We start from the raw sequence: 21,539 nt of genomic DNA on the forward strand, positions 1-21,539 counted from the left end.
AATTTAGAAGAAGAGCGAGACAGACGCCCAGATAAGCCTGTGGAGCCAGTTGCTGTGGAGGGAAGGTTTGACTCACACAGGAGAAGCCTCGTGATTCACAGAGAAAATTATTTGGAAGGGGCTGGAAACGGCGCATGCAGCCTGGGCTGCCGACATCAGAACGCACAGTTCTCTGGTGATAACGTGCATTTGAGGTCGAGATAGAGGGTAGTAAATGCAGTCTTCCAGGATCGGGTGACTTGGTGTGATAAGAACTCAAGATAGGACTACAGGGAGTAAAAGGGGCAAACGTTTTTTAAGTTATTTTTTATTATTTTTTAGGGGTGCCTGGGTGGCTCAATTAAGCGTCCAACTTCAACTCAGGTCATGATCTCGCGGTTCGTGGGTTCGAGCCCCGTGTCGGGCTCTGGGGCTGACGGCTCGGAGCCTGGAGCCTGCTTCGGATTCTGTCTCTCCCTCTCTCTCTGCCCCTCCCCCTTTCATGCTCTCTCTCTCTCTCTCTCTCTCTCTCTCTCTCTCTCGAGAAATGGGGGGGAGGGGCAGAGAGAGGGAGAACTGACTGGGGCCCCATCAAACTATTTTTAAATGACCAGTTAGAAGGGAAACTGGGACAGGCCTCCAGGTGCACAGAGCACAGCCACGGATTGAGGGCCATGGCACTGGACCCCGGGGATGTGATGACAACAGAGACAAATACGCTTTCTGCCCTCACGGAGCCTACAGACTAGTGGGGAGGGCGTAGAAAGTAGGGCGTGTTTAAGCAGTTGAAGTGCCCGGGATTCAACACCAATCCCGTCCAGACTCCCGCCTCAACAACGTCTCTCCAATAAACAGATCGACAAGCGTTTGGCGCCCTGGTGGTTTTAGTCGTCATATTAAGAGCACAACTGCCTTATTGGGGGGCATAGCAAACATCGAAATCTGGCCGGGGAATTGGGGATAAGTACCAACACTTCAACAAAAGGTAATGTTACTGTGAACACTAAAGTCCTAGTTCTTGACTTAGGGATTGTTGACCTTGAAAGTGTATATCCCTCACCCCTGATTTTTTTTTTTTTTTCGTTCTCATCTATTCAGGCTGAGGAAAACCTTGTCCTGGCATTTCACACTCGGATGGATTTCTAAAAGACCCAGTCTCTCTTAAAATTTTTAAAAAGTGTTTACTTATTTTTGAGAGAGAGAGACAGAGAGAGAGCATGAGCGGGGAAGGGGCAGAGAGAGGGGGAGACACAGAATGGGAAGCAGGCTCCGGGCTCCGAGCTGTCAGCACAGAGTCCGACGTGGGGCTCGAACCCATGAACCATGAGATCGTGACCTGAGCTGAAGTCAGACGCTTAACCTACCTGACCACCCAGGCATCCCCACCCCACCTCCCACCCCCCAGGTCTCTCTTAGAACTGCCAGTCGGTGGCTGAGGTCACGCACCATAAAGTCAGGCAGACAAACAGTGCTGAGGTCAAGAAATTCTCTTGACTTACCAAAACTCTTAAGAATGCCTCTTGCGGTCGCCTGGGTATCTCAGAAATTAGTGAGATGCAAATTATGTGACCTGCCTGTTTGCGTCAGGGGTCCTTGCCATGCTTCAGGGCTTATCTGACACAAGCATACCATAATTACAGGATAGCTCTGGGGACTGGCTTCAATTAGCCAACCGCTTCTCAGTTATCATTATATTATCCGTATTTATAGCATTTGACATTCTCACAGTGCTCTTTAATCATATTGCATGTGGGTTGCCTTCATCTAAATCTTTCCACATACTTGGGGTACCAGATGTTCCTGTTCTCTGCATCTTCCAGGTGGCAAAACAGAGCACGCGGCAGTGTCCGAGGACAGCCCCCGGCAGTTACAGTCTCGGGGCACTTGGGCAGGTGGGTGGCAGTTATTTTTTTTAATGTTTGTTTATTTTTGAGAGAGAGAGAGAGCGGGGGAGGGGCAGAAAGAGAGGGAGACACAGAATCCGAAGTGGGCTCCAGGCTCCGAGCCGTCCGCACAGAGCCCGACGCGGGGCTGGAACCCACGAACCGTGAGATCATGACCTGAGCCCAAGTCGGACGCTCAACCGGCCGAGCCCCCCAGGCGCCCCTGGTTAGTGGCAGTTAAACATTCAAACCAAAGCAAAGGCCCGTGGGGTAAGGTTGTGCAAGTCGATGAGACACCAAGGCACTAAAGGCAAAAACGTGTGTCTTTAGTTCAAAGACCTGAGGACCGGACTTGCCTACCCAGACCAATGGAACGTCTGGAGCCCAGGGTCTTGACAACCACCAGGGCACAGAGCCAAGAGCCGTCACGGGGCCTCGCTGTCGTTTACGCCGGGCTAGCTCTGGAATCCTTGCTCCCCCCCTCCTCACCCCCAACCCCTTCCTCTCCGGGTCTGCGAGCTCTCTAGTCTGTTCTGGCCTTTGCCCATCTCCGCGTTGGACGGTGAAGCTTGGGGCAGGGAAGGGAGGGTTGTCTGAATCTGAAATACGAACGTAGGATTCCCCCCCCCCCCCACCCCGTCTGCTCCCTGCTGATTCTCCCTCCCACGCAGGTGGACCCCACGGCAGAGATTCTGACAGAATCTGTTTACGGATGGACACTATGACCGGTCTGATTTGCAGCGGCCCCGAGCTCTCCCGGGCACATCCAGTTCCAGGGGTGCAGCCACCTGCTGAGATGACTTTCTTTGCCCAGCCATCGGAGAGGATACCTCTCTGTCATTCCACATCGGGTTGGAGAACACAGCCACCCCACTCCGGCCTCCAAGGTCTCTTGGTTTCACTGTAACTCGTAAAGCTCACCCCCAAGTCTGCAGATCTGGAAATGATTTGAATGCGGGGCTGGATTTGTTAGAAATGGGTTTTTGGCCCTAAATATAAAACCCACCAAATGTTAGATTGGTTGAATCGCTGAATGTGGTGCTTAGGTGTTGTTTTCTTTAATGAGACGAGTAGTTTCAAAGATGAATGACCTGTCCTGAGATTTCCTCGTCCAGTTCAGCGTTTGACCAAGCGGGGCAGGCTGGTTTTGTCAATGTACTCACTCAGCAAAGTTCTTTTCAAGGAATGGCCTTCCAGAGCCTCAGCCAGACCCTCGCTGCTGCTCAACATGGGGTCACACATTGTCACTTACTCCCAGGCGGTGTTTCAAGCCTCAGCTTTACTTGTTAACCCGTCCAGCCCAAGGGTGTCCCCGCATGATGTCTCAGCAGACAGCTCACCGACCGGCTGAAGGATCCTCCAACCTGCCTTCTTACCCTCGTCGTGTCTTCCTTCACCTTTCTGCTCCCGTTTGCAGCTGAGACTGCCAGTGGAATGTCGTCTTTGGTCAAGTCTGGTCCTCTCCTTGTGCTTTCGATCCTGTACCGTCCTCTTTCTCCGCTCCCTCCGTCAGGCACCCCTCCTGCCTGCAAAAACACCATGTCTCTGTCTTATCAAAGAAACGCCCTTCCCTAAAAACAAGACGTAGCCCTATGGCTTGTCTACGACTCACCATCAGGTTCTCTATGCCACGCTCTACCCCCAGGTGGGAGTTGAACGGCGTCCGCCAGAGTTCACGTCCACTCGGATGCTCGGAATGTGACCTGATCTGGAAATAGAGCCTTTGAAGAATTAATTAGTTGAGAATCTCTAGGGGCGCCTGGGTGGCTCAGTCGGTTGAGCATCTGATTTCGGCCCGGGTCATGATCTCACGGTTCGTGGGTTCGAGCCCCGTGTCGGGCTCTGTGCCGACGGCTCGGAGCCTGGAGCCTGCTTCGGATTCTGTGTCTCCCTCTCTCTCTGCCCCTCCCCCGCTCACACTCCGTCTCTCTCTCTCTCTCTCTCAAAAATAAAGAAACATTAAAAAAATTTAAAAAAAAGAATCTCTGGGTGACATCATCACGGATTTGACGCTGGGTCAGCCGCTGGGTCTCTCTTCACCTCCTACTTGGTTTATGGCTCTGCCTCCCTTGTCCCGTCGTCTCCCACCATCCCTCACTCTGCCGCTCCTGGTACTTTGCTAAAGCATATGCTACTCTTCTGATGGAAAATGCCAGATGGTTCCCCACCGTCTGGAGAAGTTCAAGGTGCCGGCCCTGACATTTTGTAATTCCTCTGTAATTTAGTCCCAGTGCGTATAACCTGATTTTATGCTGTGCCTCTTAACCCCACTAAGTCTGCCCTGAAGAGTGTGTTCCAACCTTGGTGTCACTGCTGTCCCCTCCCCAAGCCTTTGTAGGCAGTGTTTCCTAATTACCCTCCCCCCGCCGCTGGAAATCTTAGTAGCACAAATAACAGTATATACTTGTCATGTTCTGTGCCCCTTTGGGGCGCCACAAATCATTGGGCCATCTAAGGGTGCTTTCACCGAAAGCCAATTTTGACGTCCTTGGAGGTGATATCACTCCACGTCCAGATCGGAGAACGCACGAGCAGGGGTGAACGTGGACTTCGGAACCTGAATCAGATTCGGATTTCTTCTCCCAGATGTACGGGCCGTGTGACCATGGAGAAGCCGTTCACACTCCGGTCGCCAGAGACGTGCGTGCAGGCGGTGAGGCCTCCCTCGAGCCCACCCCACGGTCCACCTCCTTCCGTCCATTCCTACTTCCCTTTAACGGGAGCGGGACCGAGAGCCTCCCGCACCCTTACGCTCTCAGAGTCAGCTTCCCCAGGGGCCACAACCTGACAGTTTCCGACCCACCGCCGGCATGCAGGGGGGCTCCGCGCACCTGCCTTCCCGCCCCCCCCCCCCGCCCCGATTCTGCCCAGCGACCTGGGCCGCCGCTTACGCTGCCCGTCTGTACGCGTTCTGGATACTTCCTCTTGTTCGGAAGCCACCTTCTCCGTGAAGCCTTTCCCGACCGCCTGCCTTCCCCCGGGGTGGAGGGTGAGCGGGCCCTGGGCGCCCACAGCATCTCCCGGCGCTTCCCCACGATGCCGGCACAGAACAGGAGCGGGCGGGATGCTTGGCCGACAGGCACGTTCCGGGGGGGCTCCCAGGAGGCTTTCCTGCTGTCCAGAGCTGGGTCCACCCATCCCACGTTAGAGAACGGGCCTCGCTTCCGGGGTCCGCGTCCTGCCCCCGTGTGGTCTCCCAAGTCCCACTGAACCCATTCATGGACACGGCACCAGGCTCCGACTTTGTTAGAGGTCACGCCGTGGAAGGGCCTCAAATGCTCGGCCCGTGTGCTTGGCTGGTGGACACCTACTCCAAACGCTTGGGGGAAGAAAGCAGGATAAAGAATACGAAGGTAGCGTTCGATTTAGCTATTAGAGAGTAATTTCATCGGTGGCCCTCGAGGAAGCAGCCTGCAAAACGTGACGGCAGGGACTCCCGCTGAGACCAGAATTTCCTGGGGAGTTTCCAACACCAGTTCTTGGGTCCTGCCACTGGACATTGTGACTTATTGATCTGGGGTGCGACCTGGGCTTGGGAAGTTTAAAAAAAATACTCAGATAATCTTTTTTTTTTTTAATTTTTTTAACGTTTATTTTATTTTATTTTATTTTTGAGACAGGGAGAGACAGAGCATGAACAGGGGAGGGGCAGAGAGAGGGAGACACGGAATCCGAAGCAGGTTCCAGGCTCCGAGCTGTCAGCACAGAGCCCGACGCGGGGCTCAAACTCACGGACCGCGAGATCATGACCTGAGCCGAAGTCGGCCGCCCAACCAACTGAGCCACCCAGGCGCCCCAATACTCAGATAATCTTAATAGGTAGACAAGTCTGGGAACCACCGGGTTACGGGGTTATTGAACGTCGACAAAGTGTAGACGGTGAGTATAGACCACTCTTTCCAAAAGCTTGGCAGTGAAGGGAGAAATGAGCACGGAAGCTTGAGACAGTGGGAGGCAGCCAGCAAGGGTGGGGGGGGGTTGTTTGCTTGCTTGTTTCAGAGGTGGGGAAACTTGGAAATCCTTGCCAGCTAAAGGAAAGAATCCAGGAGGCAGTACAGATTGAAGCTGATAGATGGCACAAGAAGTTTCTAGAATACTCCCGGAGGTGATGGGTCAGTGGTACTAGTGGAGGGACTTATCTCAGGAGGGGGAAAAGGTATCCTTTGCTTAGAATGACCCCCTGTTCCTTCAAAACCCAGCTCGGGCATCATTCAACTTTGTGACCCCTTTGTAAGTCCCGTGCAGTTCTCAGAAAACACTATATTCACTTAGGTGAACTGCACCCTACCTTTTTACAAAAGTGATTTAAGAAAGCTTAGAAGGGGGGCGCCTGGGTGGCTCAGTCGGTTGAGCGTCCGACTTCAGCTCAGGTCACGATCTCACGGTCCGTGAGTTCAAGCCCCGCATCGGGCTCTGTGCTGACCGCTCAGAGCCTGGAGCCTGTTTCGGATTCTGTGTCTCCCTCTCTCTCTCTGACCCTCCCCCGTTCATGCTCTGTCTCTCTCTGTCTCAAAAATAAATAAACGTTAAAAAAAAAAAAAAAAGAAAGCTTAGGAGGATATCAAAGTTTTAAGTCAGCATAAAAGTGGGGAGTTAAAAATAAAGGGGAAAAAACAGAGGCGACAAAATAGAATAAAAAGCCAACCATCATTGCAAAAGATCTCCTACGTGCTTTCTTCCAAATGGGCAGCATTTGGGGCGCCCGGGGGGGCTCAGTCGGTGGAGCATCCGACTTCGGCTGAGGTCACGATCTCACATTTCATGAGGTCAAGCCCCACATCGGGTTCTGTGCCGACGGCTCGGAGCCTGGAGCCTGCTTGGGGCTGTGTCTCCCTCTCTGTCTGCCCCTCCCCTGTTCATGCGGTCTCTCTCTCTCTCTCTCAAAAATCAATAAGTAAACATTAAAAAAAAAAAAAAAAAAAAAGGCACCGTTTGGCTCTGAGCTTCTTGGCAACCCATGCAAAAGGACAGAATCCAGACCGTAAAATTCACAGTGTTCACTGCAAGTGAGTGGATCACAGAGGGACAATTTGCTACTCAAGAGTTCTCAGTGTCAAGCTTGAATTGCAAACTTCTTCCAGTGGGTCCTAACAAAGAGGATTTTACACGGCACGACAATAAAGCGTCGCGTTCCAGTTATCTGCGCTTTGTGGCAAATGGCTCCACGGCTTGGTGGCCAAGGCCAGTTACTGTCTCCCATTGTTCTCGTGGGCTGAGGGGCCCAGCTGGTGGCTCTCGCCTTCATAAGGCTGTAAGCAGCTGGTGGCCAAGGCCGGGACCTCCCAAGGCTCCCTCCCTCAGGCATCATGTCTGGTACCTGGCCTGGGACGGTAGGCGGGGCCGGGGTTGGCCAGACATCTGTCTGTCGCCTGTCGGTCTGTCTGCAGGCCGTCCATTTGGGTGGCGGGAGCCTCCCCACAGCCTGGCAGCTGGCCTTCCCCACGGGAAACAGATCAAGAGAGTCTGACGGAAGCTGGGAGGCTCCTTAGAATCTGCAGCAGGGGATCTCTCCCACGGGGAGTCGTGACGCTGAGGCTTTTCTTTCCAGGAAGCAACTTTATTCGTGCCGACACCGCCCAGCTGGGTTCGTCCCCGAAGAACTGAGCCCGGAACGTCCCGTGGCGTAGATTTTTCTGTAGGCTCTGTTCTGTTGTCTCCCATAGATGGTAACACGCAAACGTGCAGGCTGATTAAGCGGTCTCATGTTACAAGGTCGCGAGGGATGTTGTCGGGCACACATACGCCTTGAGGTTTTTGGGTTTTTGGTGCTTTCTTTGCTCAGGGAGGGGCCCTACCACAAACCTAGCCTTGGAAGCCTCACGGAATCCCGCTTCCCAAGCTCCGCTACTCAGAGCAATCGCAGGCAAACCCAAACTCAAGAGGGCAGAGGGGCAGAACGCATCTCTGTGCCGGCCCGCAGGAGCTGGCAGCTGGTGTAGTAAATGAAGCAGGGGCAGATTGTGACGTGCGGAAGGAGGCACGGGTCACCCGCACGGGGCCGGCGAGTGGCTCCCTCCGCATCTGGGCTCCCCACTTGGGCGACGTGGAAACCAGGGTCGTTTTGACCGACACCCACACGAAGGACGTCGAGCCACGAGACGTTTCACTCACAAAGCCCGGGAGTGGGGGAGGCTGCCGTGAGTGGTTTCCAGGGGCTGGAATTCAGGCATGTGCTGTTCCAGCATCTGCATTCGTAACCTTTGAGCTCTCGTCCGGGTCTATCCCCCTCTAAATCCTGGGCGACGCCACTGAATCAAGCTGCCTCCCATCTCATCACGTGTAAGAATAGAAAAGCAGTTATTAAACAACGACGAGGTCTGTACTGATTTGAATGAGTGCTCAGTCACAGTTGGTTAAACACCTGACCTAACCAGGGAAGGGACACAGCAAAGTGGGCACAGCACAGGGACAGCAAGTGAGGTGGGGGGTGCATACGAAGGTGACGGGATCTGCCGTCCGTTGGGCCAAGGTCAGGACGGGCATTCTGGGCTGTCTGATCAAGGCAGGAGTGCGACACAAGGGAGTGTGGAAGGGGTTCAGAGGGAGGGAAGGAAAGGGCGGGGAGGAAGAGGATCTTGCATGTTGGGAAGGGGGCCGCACCCTCCAGGAACGACAGACTGCCACGGGATGACAGGGTCCAGGGGATGACAGCGTTTACGAGCAGTTCAGCGGAGAAGCAGGAGGACAGGAGGCAAAGGAGAGCTGCGCACAGGCTCACAGTCCCGAGTGCTGTCCCCACCCCATCCCGGAGCACCACCCCCATCGCCAGGACAGGGAGTCAGAGGACAGGGGGAGAGGCAGAGAGGGAGCCGCTGCAAGAAACAGCACAGAAGAGAAAGCACATTCCTGGGCTGGGCAGGAACCAGCCTGAGAACGTGCCTACCATCACATAATAGAGACTCCGAAGGAGAGAGAGGAAAAACAGGTCCTCCGGGATCTGGCCGGTCTTCTGTTTCCTGCAGGAACACCACATTCCTGGCACATAGTAGGTCTCAGCAGAGCCTTGCTGGTCTCAGCTGCCATAACATTATTTTCTTCCCACGTGAGTGGAGTCTGACTTCATCTTTGGGACGTTTGGTTTTGAAACATGTTCATTACTCTAAGGTACTTGCTTTCCTCTCCTTCCCCCCCCCCCCACCCCCCGTTTGGCTTAAAATAACCGTTATGAGTCCCTCGTGATTATAAAAATAGTACATGTCCAGAACCTATAATGAGTATACCCAGACTCCAGAAACGAAGGACCAACCAAATCAAAGTCTCCAGAATCTCGCTGGCCGGGGACTGTTTTTTCGTGTTGCAGCACCTATTTCGGACTGGTTTCATTCAACCACTATAGATATTTTCCCACTATATGAAATGTGCTTCGATTCCGGTCTCACGTGTCGGTCTATTGTCTGAGACACTATCCCTGACTTCAGGCTTCGATGTTATCAATTTTTTCCCTTTGCTATAATAAACTATGCATCATAAACATCCTAGTATTTAAAATCCACGTGCAAAGCAAGTTATTTCCTTAGGCTACGATCCAACCGGGATTACTTGGCTACAGAGGGGGCGCGCTTTCAAGTCTCCTGATACACATCGTCGAGTTTCCTTCTAGAAAGTGATACACGTGAGCAGTCCCACCAGGAAGTTGTGGACCAGGTCTTACTTTTCCACGTTATGTCCAACAGAGTACTAGGGCTCTTTAATCCTTTATTTATTTATTTATTTTTCAACGTTTTTTATTTTATTTTTGGGACAGAGAGAGACAGAGCATGAATGGGGGAGGGGCAGAGAGAGAGGGAGACACAGAATCGGAAACAGGCTCCAGGCTCCGAGCCATCGGCCCAGAGCCTGACGCGGGGCTCGAACTCACGGACCGCGAGATCGTGACCTGGCTGAAGTCGGACGCTTAACTGACTGCGCCACCCAGGCGCCCCTCTTTAATCCTTTAAAAAAACTTTTGGATCAATTAAAGAACATTAAAAATAGTTGGTTAAGCGTCTGACTTCGGCTCAGGTCACGATCTCACGGTCCGTGAGTTCGAGCCCCGTGTCGGGTTCGGTGCTGACAGCTCGGAGCCTGGAGCCTGCTTTGGATTCTGTGTCTCCTTCACTCTCTGCCCCTCCCCAACTCATGCTCGCTCTCTCTCTCTCTCTCTCTCAAAAATAAATAATACAAATAAATAAAATTTAAAAAATAATTCCAATATAGTTAACATACAGTATGCTATTACTTTCAAGTGTACAAGATAGTGATTTAAGAATTCTATACATCGGGGCTCAGTCGGACAAGCATCTGACTCTTGATTTTGGCTCAGGTCATGATCTCACGGGTTCGTGAGATCGAGCCCCGCATAGGACTCTGTGCTGACAGTGTGGAGCCTGCTTGGGATTCTGTCTCCCTCTCTCTCTGCCCCTTCCCCACTCACTCTCTGTCTCTCTCTCTGTCTCTCTCAGAATAAATAAATAAATAAATAAACTTAAAAAAAAATCCTTGATTTCTTTTTTACCCATCAGAATTGAACTTTCTCTCTTTGCAAACATTTAACCAATTATTGAGTGAATTAATATACCCTCACTCATCTGAAACATCAACTCTATCAGACGTGAGAGATGTATAAACAATTAGGCCATGCTAGTTTTTTCTGTCTGGTCTTTTGCTGCAACCTACCATTTTTTGAAGTACGTGTTTAGCATTTGTTATTATAAATTCCCTGGAATAACGCTACAGATTAATCATTCATGTACACGGTTTTAAGGTGCAACTATACACAATTCTGGAAAAAAAAACCCTTAAAATTAATACCAAGATATTATTCACTATCACCTCAAAATTAGATTTTCAAGGTCGGCATATAAAAGGCCGTTCCCACTTTCCACTTTAAAACATTACTCATGGGGGCACCTGGGTGGCTCAGTCGGTTGGGTGGCCGACTTTGGCTCAGGTCATGATCTCGCGGTTTGTGGGTTCGAGCCCCACGTCGGGCTCTGTGCTGACAGTTTGGAGCTTGGAGCCTGCTTCGGATTCTGTGTCTCCCTCTCTCTCTCTGCCCCTCCTCTGCTCATACTCTGTCTGTGTCTCTCTCTCTCAAAAATAAACATTAAAAAAAATTTTTTTTGAAACACTATTTCACATAGTCCTTTGCATCTCTGCACATTTGAGAAAAGTGGTTAGAAATTCCCAGCAACTGAATTCCAACCAAGTGACAAATGTGCTTTGAGCTGGTGCTGATCACACAGGGAGAAACCAGGGGGACAAGTCCCTACCTTAAGAGGTCTACGAGGCTGTGATCAATTTCAGGGATGCTGGGCCTCCCGTCAACAATCCACACGGAGGGGGGACTCATGCAAAAGGCAGGTCTGAAGACACAGTCACCCTTGCAGCGGATGGAGCTGTGAAAACACGCATCCGTGGGCGGTTGGCGTTTTCTTTCTTTCAATCTTCGTCTCTTGCGACGCTTTCTCAGCATGTCGTGGGTCTCTGAGATCTCCCCAGCTGGATTCCAGCCCATTTAGAAGACTTGTGAGAAGCACCCTCAGGCTGAAAAAGGTTCTGGGAAAAGACAGTTTGCCTCCAAGAGCCCTTAGCTGAGTGGAAGGCCCCTTCCCCTAATGAACACTGGTGCGGGGTCCCCGGAACAGCCTCCGTCAGCTATGCTGTTTTTTCCAAAATTGTAAGCTTTCATTCTTTTTTTCCCACATTTCAGATGTGTTAGTTTAACGGATCTCTCTTCAAAAAAAAAAAAATCTATCCCACGTTTAGCCACACTTTAATAGTTTTCTCTGGTGAAAAAGCAGGGTCCAGACGTAACTGTGCCACGGTCAATCAACGAAATACTCTTTGTCCTTGTTGAGAAAGCAGGTAAGAACGACGTAAGACCTTTTGCTTTTAATTTCTGAAGCGGCTTCCTCATCACTGCATTAGGCTCTAGGGCACACGGAATCCAACGGCAGCGATAAAGTGGTTTCTTTTTCTCGCCCAACAAGAAGCCCAGACAAAGGTGGGCCGGGCAGCTGCTCACCACCGCCAGGAAGCATCTGGATCCTTGCCTCTTGTGTCCACCGTCTTCTACGTGACGTTCACTCTTCACGGCTGCAAGGTGGCTGCTGTGGCTCCAGTAATGCCCGCAGCCCAAGCGGGAAGAAAGGGACAGGGTCTGGCTCTGCTCAGTCTCTCCCCACCTGAGTTCCCCACTTACAGACCATTGGCCAGAACCCAGTCACATGGCCATGGTCGCAGCAGGGGAGGGCCACTGTCACCGGAACAAAACCCAAGCTCTGTGCGTAAGCAAGATGGGGGGATGTCGCCGGTCCCCGGCCAGAGGACAGGCGTAGGCTACCCCGGGACACTGGTGTTGGCTACAGGTTTCTCTGTATCTTCCTCAAAGCCTGTACTCGTCTCATAGTACTGCCTGAACCAGAGAAACGGGCTTGTCTCTTGGTGCCCTCATCAAATCCCTCATTCAGTCTTTAATTTACCAGTTTAATGTTTCCTGAGCATTTTCTCTCAGCCAGGCATAGGGTGAGGGGGGGAAAGAGTGGTGCCCACAATAAACCCCATCCTTGCCTTCACAGGACATCCACTCCCAAATTAAGAGAAACGCAATGGGGCGCCTGGGCGGCTCAGGCGGTTAAGCGTCCCACTCGGGCTCAGGTCACGATCTCACAGTCTGTGAGTTCGAGCCCCGTGTCGGGTTCGGTGCTGACAGCTCAGAGCCTGGAGCCTGCTTCGGATTCTGTGTCTCCCTCTCTCTCTGCCCCTCCCCTGCTCACGCTCTGTCCCTCAAAAATAAATACACATTTAAAAACAAATTTATAAAGAAAAAAAGAAAGAAACGCAAAGCAGGGCAACGTCCTTTAGATTTCTCTTCTACCGCCCATCTAAACAACCAGATTCCTTTTTAAAGCACAAACATCCTTCCCTTATGGTCAATTAAAGATGGCCATTGTGTCTCAGCTGCCTTCGCCTTCCCCAGATCAACCCTGTGACTGGCTCATGGGGAGTACCTCGTAAATAGGTTCACTGACCCAAGTTCAAAGTCAGACCTTCCTCTGCTAGATGGTGAGGAGCCACAGAGAAATTCTTCAAGCTCAAAGTGAACAGCTGGTCATCTCTGCCCTTTGCATTTATGGGGAAGATTTATTCTTTCTGGGTTGCCTGTTAAAGTCCCCCAATCAACATGCCTTTAAGACACACTGACGGCCGTGGACGCGCCGAGGTGCTGAACAGACCCTCCCACGATCATACGTCGCACGGGGCGACAAAGCTTTGGTCGCTCTGCTCTATGGCATCCAACTTACGGGTCTCAAGCCAACGTTCACACAAACCTGAGACAGCTCAGCTCCCGGGGGGATGTATGTACTTGTTCGTGCACCGGTATTACACCGCAGGGCCCTCCACAGGCCCTTTGTGGAGTGACATGACGTACGCAGACGTGTCTGGCTTTTTTTTTTTTTTTTCAACGTTTTTTATTTATTTTTGGGACAGAGAGAGACAGAGCATGAACGGGGGAGGGGCAGAGACAGAGGGAGACACAGAATCGGAAACAGGCTCCAGGCTCCGAGCCGTCAGCCCAGAGCCTGACGCGGGGCTCGAACTCACAGACCGCGAGATCGTGACCTGGCTGAAGTCGGACGCTTAACCGACTGCGCCACCCAGGCGCCCCCAGCTTTTTTAATTTTCCCGGCGACGTGAGCACGGCTACGGGCCACGGAGGACAGAGACCCCGTCTGCCCCACCAGCCTCCCAGAGGACACCTCCTTGAGACTCGCATCGCGGCGCCCTTCTGTGGTCCGCCCGCTGCTCGACTCCTGCCCAAATGAGCGGTAACGGTGGAATCTGAGAAAGACCGAGGGGCAAGCTACACATCTTCACCCCGGTCCTCAAAGTTCTCTTCCTATTCTGAGTTAGACGCGGCGATCACCTGAGCTCCCCACAGAAACCCCACTGCAGAGCCGGGATTCAAGATGCTCTCCTTAGCCTGCGTGGGGAGTTGCTCTCTCTCTCTCTCTCTCTCTCTCTCTCTCTCTCTTTCTTTTTCTTCTCCAAAGGCACGTGAAAAACTGCTGTGAATTTTCTCCTGAGGCCGTAATTAGACTCTAAGGCACTCCAGAGAAGGAACTGTCTTTGTAGAACTGCTGTACAAAAAACACCTTGGGTGCTGTGAGCATGAAAACATTACGAAAATATACACAAGTGCTGAATACAGGAAACCGAGTACGTATCCAAGCAAAGCACCCAGAAGTGTACCAAGTCATAAACGTTTTTAAAGAAGGGAAGCCAATCCGGTGAAGCGAAGAACCTGGTTGGAGGGAAAACTCCGCCAAGTGTGAATAATTTAAAAACAGGCCATGAAATGTTTTGACCACAGGCTGTGCCAACCAGGTTTTCTCTCGGGTTTTGGATGGTTCCAAAACGTCTAAAATTATTTTACTGAAGAAAGAGTCTTTCGGGTGCCGTACACAAACAAATACTACATACCCCCGGAAGCTGAGCTGTCTCAGGTTTGTGTGAACGTTGGCTTGAGACCCTAAGAAGCAGTCTTTGGCTCAATCGGTTAAGCGACCGACTCCTGATGTCGGCTTAGGTTATGATCTCACGGTTGGTGAGTTCGAGCCCCAGATGGGGATCTGCGCTGACGGCTCGGAGCCTGCTTGAGATTCTCTCTCCCCCTCTCTCCCTACCTCTCCTTCACTTACTCTCTTGCTCTCTCTCTCAAAACAAATAAACATTAAAACAACCTATATATATTTAAATAAAGAAACAAAAAGACGTAGTCTTTTAAAAGCAGGTCCCGAAGGTTATCGCAATTTGAACTGGCTAATTCGTGCAGAAGAAGGTGCTCAAAATACTCCTTTAAAAGCCACAGCTAAACTTAAATTCCGCAGGGCATCTGTTAGTTAAAACAACAGGTCCAGGCCGGCCCGTGCTAGCTGCCGTGCTGGCAGTCCAGGAGGGGGATCTCCTGTTCATTCCTGAAAGAGAGCTCAGCCGCCAAATCGGGAGGGAGGAGGGAGAGTGGAAGGTTCTGGGAAACTGGCACGAGGGCCCGCCCGGTTTCAGGCACCGAGAGTTACAATTCAAAAAAATCACTTAAAGGCGAACTCCAAGATGACAGTGGACTTAAGTCATTACAAGCAATCCTTCATGATTCAGACCACTTAGCCACCTGGGACCCTTGGACTTCTCACTAGCCCTGTGGAGGACACCTGGAAATCCGCCGCACGTGGGACCAGAAGTGACCACCTGGGGAAGGTGCCCTGCTCAGTGCAGAGCGGCCCGGATACTCTCACCCATACAGGAACAGCCTGCAGGCCCAGTCATGCCCCTACGAAGGCGACATCGTTGCTACTTATGCGGAAACAGTCCTGTAACGGGGACACGCGGCGCCGACCGCTGTGTCCCTCAACAGCAGCACCCCTTAAGGTGCCGAGACCTGAGGGCGAGGCAGTTGAGCACAGACACCAAGGGCCGAATATCTCAGGGACATGCCCGTTCTCGTCCACCCATTAAGGTTCTTTTCAGTAGATTTCCCAAGAACCTCCATCCACGCCCGAACTTGGATTTGGAGCAGGGAGAGAGGAGTGAGGGGAACAGTCCAATGCGGGAGGGTGCCCGCGCCACCTGCACGATCCCTTCTGGGGATCCGCCCAGCTGCCCGGGTGCAGACCCGGGAACAGGGGCGTCCCGGGGAAGGGCGCGCGCTCCCCGGGCCGGGCAGGTGCCCGCGCCCCCTCCGGGCTCCCCGTGTGGGATCGGCCCAGCCGCCCTCGGGCAGACCACCGAGCCGGGCGCGCGCTCCCGCGCCCCCTCAGGGCTCCCCGAGTGGGATCGGCCGGAGCAGGGGCGTCCCGGAGACGCGCGCGCGCGCTCCCCGGGCCGGGCAGGTGCCCGCCGCCCCTTCCGGGCTCCACACGTGGCAGCGGCCCAGCCGCCCGCGAGCAGAGACCCGGGGCCCGGGCATCCCGGAGACGCGCGCGCGCTCCCCGGGCCCGGCAGGTGCCCGCGCCCGCGCCCGCGTAGGGAGGGGTCGCGGGGAGCCCCGCCCAGGTGCCGAGCCCCGCGGTGGGGGGTGGGGGGTGGGGCGGCGCGCGGTAACCCGGAAGTGGCGGCGGCGGCGGCGGCGGCGGGCGCGCGGGGGCGGGGGCGGCGCGCTGGAGCCATGGCCGCCGCCGCCGCCGCCGCCGCCGCCGGCTTTGTGTGCCGCGCGCGGGCCCCGGCCGCCCGCCCCTCGCCCCGGCCGCGGGGCCGCCGCTGACCCGCCCCGGCTCCGAGCGCCGCCCCCTCCCGCCCCCGCCTCCTGCCGCCGGGCGGGCCGCAGCCGCCCTCCGCGCTCGCTCGCCCGCGCCCTCGCCCGCGCCCGCCCGCCTGCCCGGCCGCCGCCGCCGCCGCCGCCGGCGGGCTCCCGGCCGCCCCGATGCCCGAGCCCGGCCCCAGGATGAACGGCTTCTCGCTGGGCGAGCTGTGCTGGCTCTTCTGCTGCCCGCCCTGCCCGAGCCGCATCGCCGCCAAGCTGGCCTTCCTGCCGCCCGAGCCCACCTACACGGTGCTGGCGCCCGAGCAGCGCGGCCCCGGCGCCCCGGCCCCGGCCGCCTCCTCCTCCTCCTCCTCCTCCGCCGCCGCCGCCGCCGCCGCCGGGGCCCAGCCCGCGCCGCCGCCGCCCGAGGACGGCGCGGGCCCCGGCGCCTGCAGCCTGCACCTGAGCGAGCGCGCCGACTGGCAGTACTCGCAGCGCGAGCTGGACGCCGTCGAGGTCTTCTTCTCGCGCACCGCCCGGGACAACCGGCTGGGCTGCATGTTCGTGCGCTGCGCGCCCTCCAGCCGCTACACGCTGCTGTTCTCGCACGGCAACGCCGTGGACCTGGGCCAGATGTGCAGCTTCTACATCGGCCTGGGCTCGCGCATCAACTGCAACATCTTCTCCTACGACTACTCGGGCTACGGCGTCAGCTCGGGCAAGCCCTCCGAGAAGAACCTGTACGCCGACATCGACGCCGCCTGGCAGGCGCTGCGCACCCGGTGAGCCCGCGGGGGGAGGGGAGGTCCCCCGGCCCCCCACTCCCCCCCCCCCCGCACCTCTCCGGGGTCCCCACCCTCGCCGGCCGCGCGCGGGGTGGGCGGTGGGGCCGGGTGGGTTCGCCTGCCCCCTCCGCCCCTGGCCTTCCCGCTCCCCAGACGCCGCCGGGAGCGCGGACCCCGGGGCTTTGCCCCCTCAGGCACGCCTGGGTGCCGCCGGCCCGGGGCCCTCGTGGCTCCGGTCACCGCCCGCGGCGGCCTGGGGGCGCCGCGGGGCCCGGGCAGGAACAACTTGGTTCGCGCCGAGTTTGTGCGAGCCGGCGGCCGGGGACCGAAGGTCGTCACACTGCAGTGACCTTGGGCCAGGCGCGGGGGTCGCGGAACCATCCGGGGGCGACACGGGATGGCTTCCACAGATTTTCCCGTCGTCAGGTGCTCCGAGGGGCCACGTGTGGGCAGCCCTGGAGGTGGCCAGCCCTGGAGGTGGCCGGAGGGGCGGAGTGGGGAGTTAGTGGGAAGTTAGCCTCCCGGCCAGGAGCTTAGCTGGCGGACCTGTGGGCCTCGCACCTCACAGAGCCTCAGGAACAAGCCCAAGACGAGCTTGAATCTTCTGGGATGGGGCTTGGGAATCACTTGACCTTGAGTTAGCATTCACAGAAGGACTGGGAAGTAGGTATGGAGGCGGGGCCTTTGGTGGACCAGGCCCAAACCCGGCTGGTGGTGCTCTGGTGAGACAGCACTCAGAGAACTTGAGGTCTGTTCTCTGCGTGGGCACGTGTCTGGCAGGTGGGCCAGTCACATCACCTGCTGTGCTCTAGCTGTGGTGTGTGTGACTTTTCCCCCACCCACCCACCCCGGAGCCATGATGGTGACAATACTTGGGATCATGTCTGTCATGTCACCTGGTTTCCTCCCCCGGAAAGAGTCCCCAGGGTACATGCAGTTGGCCCTGTTATGGCGATGGGCACTTGATCTAAAATGTCTTTGCTTGGCTTATGCAGGTGGCCGACAGGAATGAGTTCTGTCTCCTTTCCTGTTCCTGCCATGCTCATAAGTCACCCTCTGCCTTTCTGGGAAAATAGCTTGTCCGACAGAAGAACATTTCAGATGCTAATTTGTGTTCCCCTGGAGTCTTGAAGGACTTCTCTTGGCTGATAGTTTTTCGAAAATGACTTGGGCGGAGGAGAATGTATCGTACGTAGATACAGTGAGAGCCACCTGTTCCTGGAAGGGGTTTCAAAACAGTGTGTCCTACACAGTCAATACCTTGCTACAGTGTGCCGTTGGTAAAGGTAGTAAGCATAAGGGTTGGCCTGAAGTCCGTAACAAACGAACCATTAAAGTCCTCCCTTGGGTATCAAAATGTTAGGAGCCCCTGTCCCTGCTTGTGCCAAACTGCGTTAGAACTAAAGCCCGTCAGAATCAAGGCTAGCCCTTTGCCCTGAGTATACAGGTGTGGCCGTGTTACCACATAGGCGACGTGTAGTTATTTCCTGGAGACTTTTGCCACATTTAGTTTAATTAAAGGCACGGCTTCTGGATAAACAGTCCGATGCAGTTTTGGATTATCTGATGATGGATCTACATTTTTCCCATGACTTATGTAATTTCATGCCACAATTCACGTCTGGATCGATTCACACTCCTGTAAAACGGGTTAGAATTTATTTTATTTTTTTAATGTTTATTTATTTATAGAGAAAGACAGAGAGCAAGGGAGGGACAGAGAGAGAGGAGAGAGAGGATCCCAAGCAGGCTCCGCACTGCCAGCACAGAGCCTGATGTGGGGCTCGATCTCACAACCCTGTGATCATGACCAAGAGTCGGACGCTTAACCGACCGAGCCCCCCAGGCGTCCCCAAAGTGGGTTAGAATTTAAAGGCTACGATGAGCGTCTTAGAGGTTGAAGAAACTTACAGATGATCTTGCCCTGGGCTTTTCAAGCCTTTTCGACAGTGGCCCCCCCCAGTAACAAATACTACACGTCAGGTCTCTATCGAGCGCACGCAGGTAACGTCGGTACCTGTCTGTATGCGTTTACACCCAAAGTGTTTCACAAACCCCTGTTTTTTTCTATGGGCGACGTACTCGGTATAATGTCTTCCATTTGGTTTCATAGTGAAACAACAGCGACAAATAAACAAGGAAAAGAGTGCAGGTTGCTGGCCCCTGAATTTGTTTCTTAACTTCTGGACATTGATCTTGTGCCCACCTCGTCTGACGGAGGCCAGGGAAGGCCGTCGGACAGGGGACCAGTCTCTTGGCTGCTGGTTTAGTGCTCTTCCCACGATGCCATGCGGGCCTATTTATCAGGTTTCTCAAGAGGGGCGTGTATGTGTCTCACTTACTCCGACAACTTAGGAGTCGCCCGATGCGGAAGCTGTTCGGTCCCTTCACGGCCTCCCGTCGGCGGCTCTCTCGTCCTCTGTGCTTCTTCTTCGGCCCCAGGTGGGTTCCCGCAGGAGGACTGTAAGCCTGTAAGTCAGGTGTGCACGTCCCGCTTGCTTCCCCTCAGTACCCGGCCCGGTGCTGGCCTCCCTTCTCCCTCCTAATGCTCGCCTCCGGCCTCTCGAGCGTGCCCTCCTCCTGTGCCGGGAACGCTCCATCCTGACCGGGTCCTGATTGGATCCGGAGACCCTTTGTGTCCATGGGCACCTGGTACCCCGCCCTGCCCTTCCCGTACTTTCTTACCACATCCTGTCATTTAACTGTATTCCCACCGAATTGGAAGTCTCTTGAGGGCAGGAGCTCTGTGTCCTCCTTATGCCCCACAATGCCTTAAAATAATGGCATACATTAAATATTTGTTTAGCGACGGGGCGCCTGGGTGGCTCAGTCGGTTGAGCGACTTCAGCTCAGGTCACGATCTCATGGTTTATGAGTTCACGCCCTGCGTCGGGCTCTGTGCTGACGGCTCAGAGCCTGGAGCTTGCTTCGGGTTCTGTCTGTCTGTCTGTCTGTCTCTCTCTCTCTGCCCCTCCCCGACTCACACTGTCTCTCCCCGTCTCTCAAAAAGATGGATAAATGTTAAAAAAAAAAATTTTTTTTAAATATTTGGTTAGTGAATGGCACATATGGGTGCCCCATAAATAGATAAATGGGGTGAATTCAGTTTTTCCTAGGTTGGACTCTTAGAAGGAGTTGGGTTTAATTTTCCCTCCAAAGTTTTCACATCCAAGGGTACCACCGTAGGGGGTCGTACGACGTACGCGCGCTGTGTCCGTGACGTGGATGTCCTCGGGATGGCGAAGCGTCTGTGCGTTTTCTTCACCTGTATCCGCCCCCCATGTGCGCTGTCCCGGGCTGCCCAGTGCTGGGCTGGGGACTTCCCGCGTAGACACTACCGAGGGCGCACGTGCCTGGGGTAGGTTAGCGGGGCCTCTAAGTGAGGAGCCGTGTGGTGGGCGGGCGAGTCTTTCAGAATAAAGGCTTCCGGAGGAAGGAAACTTGAAGCAAGCAGGGTGTTCGTTGCTGTTGGGCCAGCAGACGATTATTTTAAGCATTTGAACCTCGCTAGCAAAGGTGTGGAAGAGAAGCAGGTTCGCAGGATCCAGGAAGGGTGTGGACACAGCGTGGAGGAAGTCACGTGGCGTCCCGGTCCGTGGGCTGCTCTGAGGAGATGCCCAGCCTGGGTGGTCCTCGGGACCTCACGGTTTGTTCCTCACGCTTCTAGGGGCTGCGATCAGGGTGCCAGCGTGGTCGGGGTCCGGTGAGGACCCTCTGCCTGGTTGCAGGCTGCTGGCTTATGTATTTTCACTCGGCTCAAGGGACAAGGGACCGTTCGCGGCACAACCTCACCAGAGGGCTCCACGCTCGTGACCCGACCGCCTTCCGGAGGCCCCACCTCCTGACAGTGTCACTTTGGGGGTGCGGTTTCAACTTAGGAGTTTTGGGGAAGGGACTCGTGACTGTCTAGCCCCCCCCCCACCCCCCACCGCCGGCAGCCGGTGTGGGAACAGGGAGGGAAGGTGAGAACCTTCTACGAGTGAGGACCTGAGCGTGATCGACGGCTTGACGGTTAGGACGCGTGTGACGTTTGTGTTTTGAGGACGCGCGGTTGGGGGAACGCGTCGGGACCCCCTGGGGATACTTGCAGACGGGACACTGGAAGCCCGGTGGCCTCCTTGGAAGGCAGTGTGTAACGAGCTGGAGGGTGGCTCCTCTGTTGGCTCAGATGGGCGGAGACGGAGGAGCCCCCTCGACACACGTCCCCGGGGCGGTGGGGGGGGGGGGGGTGGTGGTCCTCGCGGACGTCGGCGTCGTAGGCTGTGCAGAAGTGGGACCCAGGGCTCAGGAAGGTGAGTCGAGCAGATAAGCCAGAGGATGGGGTGTGAGGCAGCCGGGAGCGTCTTCATCCGGAAGAACAGGAGGGGCACCTGCGCTCACCGTCGTCATTCACAGAAGTTGTGGGAACATTCGTCCGACGCGGAGCCTGTGGCGGAGCGAGGCATTTGGTGACAGAAACACCGACCCAATCAGAGAAAGCCAGCGCAGACAGAGATAGATGACGTCCGGTGACTGCGTGCAAATGGCTAATTAGGAAAGATAACGTTGCAGCCACACTCACTTCCTCTGCCGGCACACCATTAGCCGTTAAACGCACGTGTCGATACGGGGCTCCGTAGGGTTCGCTCCCCTTGAGCATCCCTAACCGCAGACTCGTTCTTGCTTGCTTTT

General features: G+C 55.0%; 1 protein-coding gene and 1 long non-coding RNA gene across 2 annotated transcripts in view; one reads left to right on the forward strand and one right to left on the reverse strand.

The window, feature by feature from the left end:
* Nucleotides 1-2,372: 2,372 nt before the first annotated feature.
* On the reverse strand, nucleotides 2,373-16,477 carry LOC131515918 (uncharacterized). The gene is made up of 3 exons (XR_009263743.1): nucleotides 16,390-16,477; nucleotides 3,475-3,570; nucleotides 2,373-3,388 (listed from the first exon to the last, which is right to left on the reverse strand). It is a non-coding gene; the product is annotated as an uncharacterized LOC131515918 (long non-coding RNA).
* ABHD17C (abhydrolase domain containing 17C, depalmitoylase) overlaps nucleotides 16,199-21,539 on the forward strand; it is a 48,936-nt gene continuing 43,595 nt past the window's right edge. The window contains exon 1 of the mRNA XM_058736368.1: nucleotides 16,199-16,865. Within this exon, the coding sequence (XP_058592351.1) occupies nucleotides 16,264-16,865 (602 nt within the window). The 5' untranslated portion in view covers nucleotides 16,199-16,263. The remainder of the gene's footprint in view (nucleotides 16,866-21,539) is intronic.

The sequence above is a fragment of the Neofelis nebulosa genome, chromosome 7 (genome assembly GCF_028018385.1).
Source record: "Neofelis nebulosa isolate mNeoNeb1 chromosome 7, mNeoNeb1.pri, whole genome shotgun sequence".
NCBI classification, from domain to species: domain Eukaryota; kingdom Metazoa; phylum Chordata; class Mammalia; order Carnivora; family Felidae; genus Neofelis; species Neofelis nebulosa.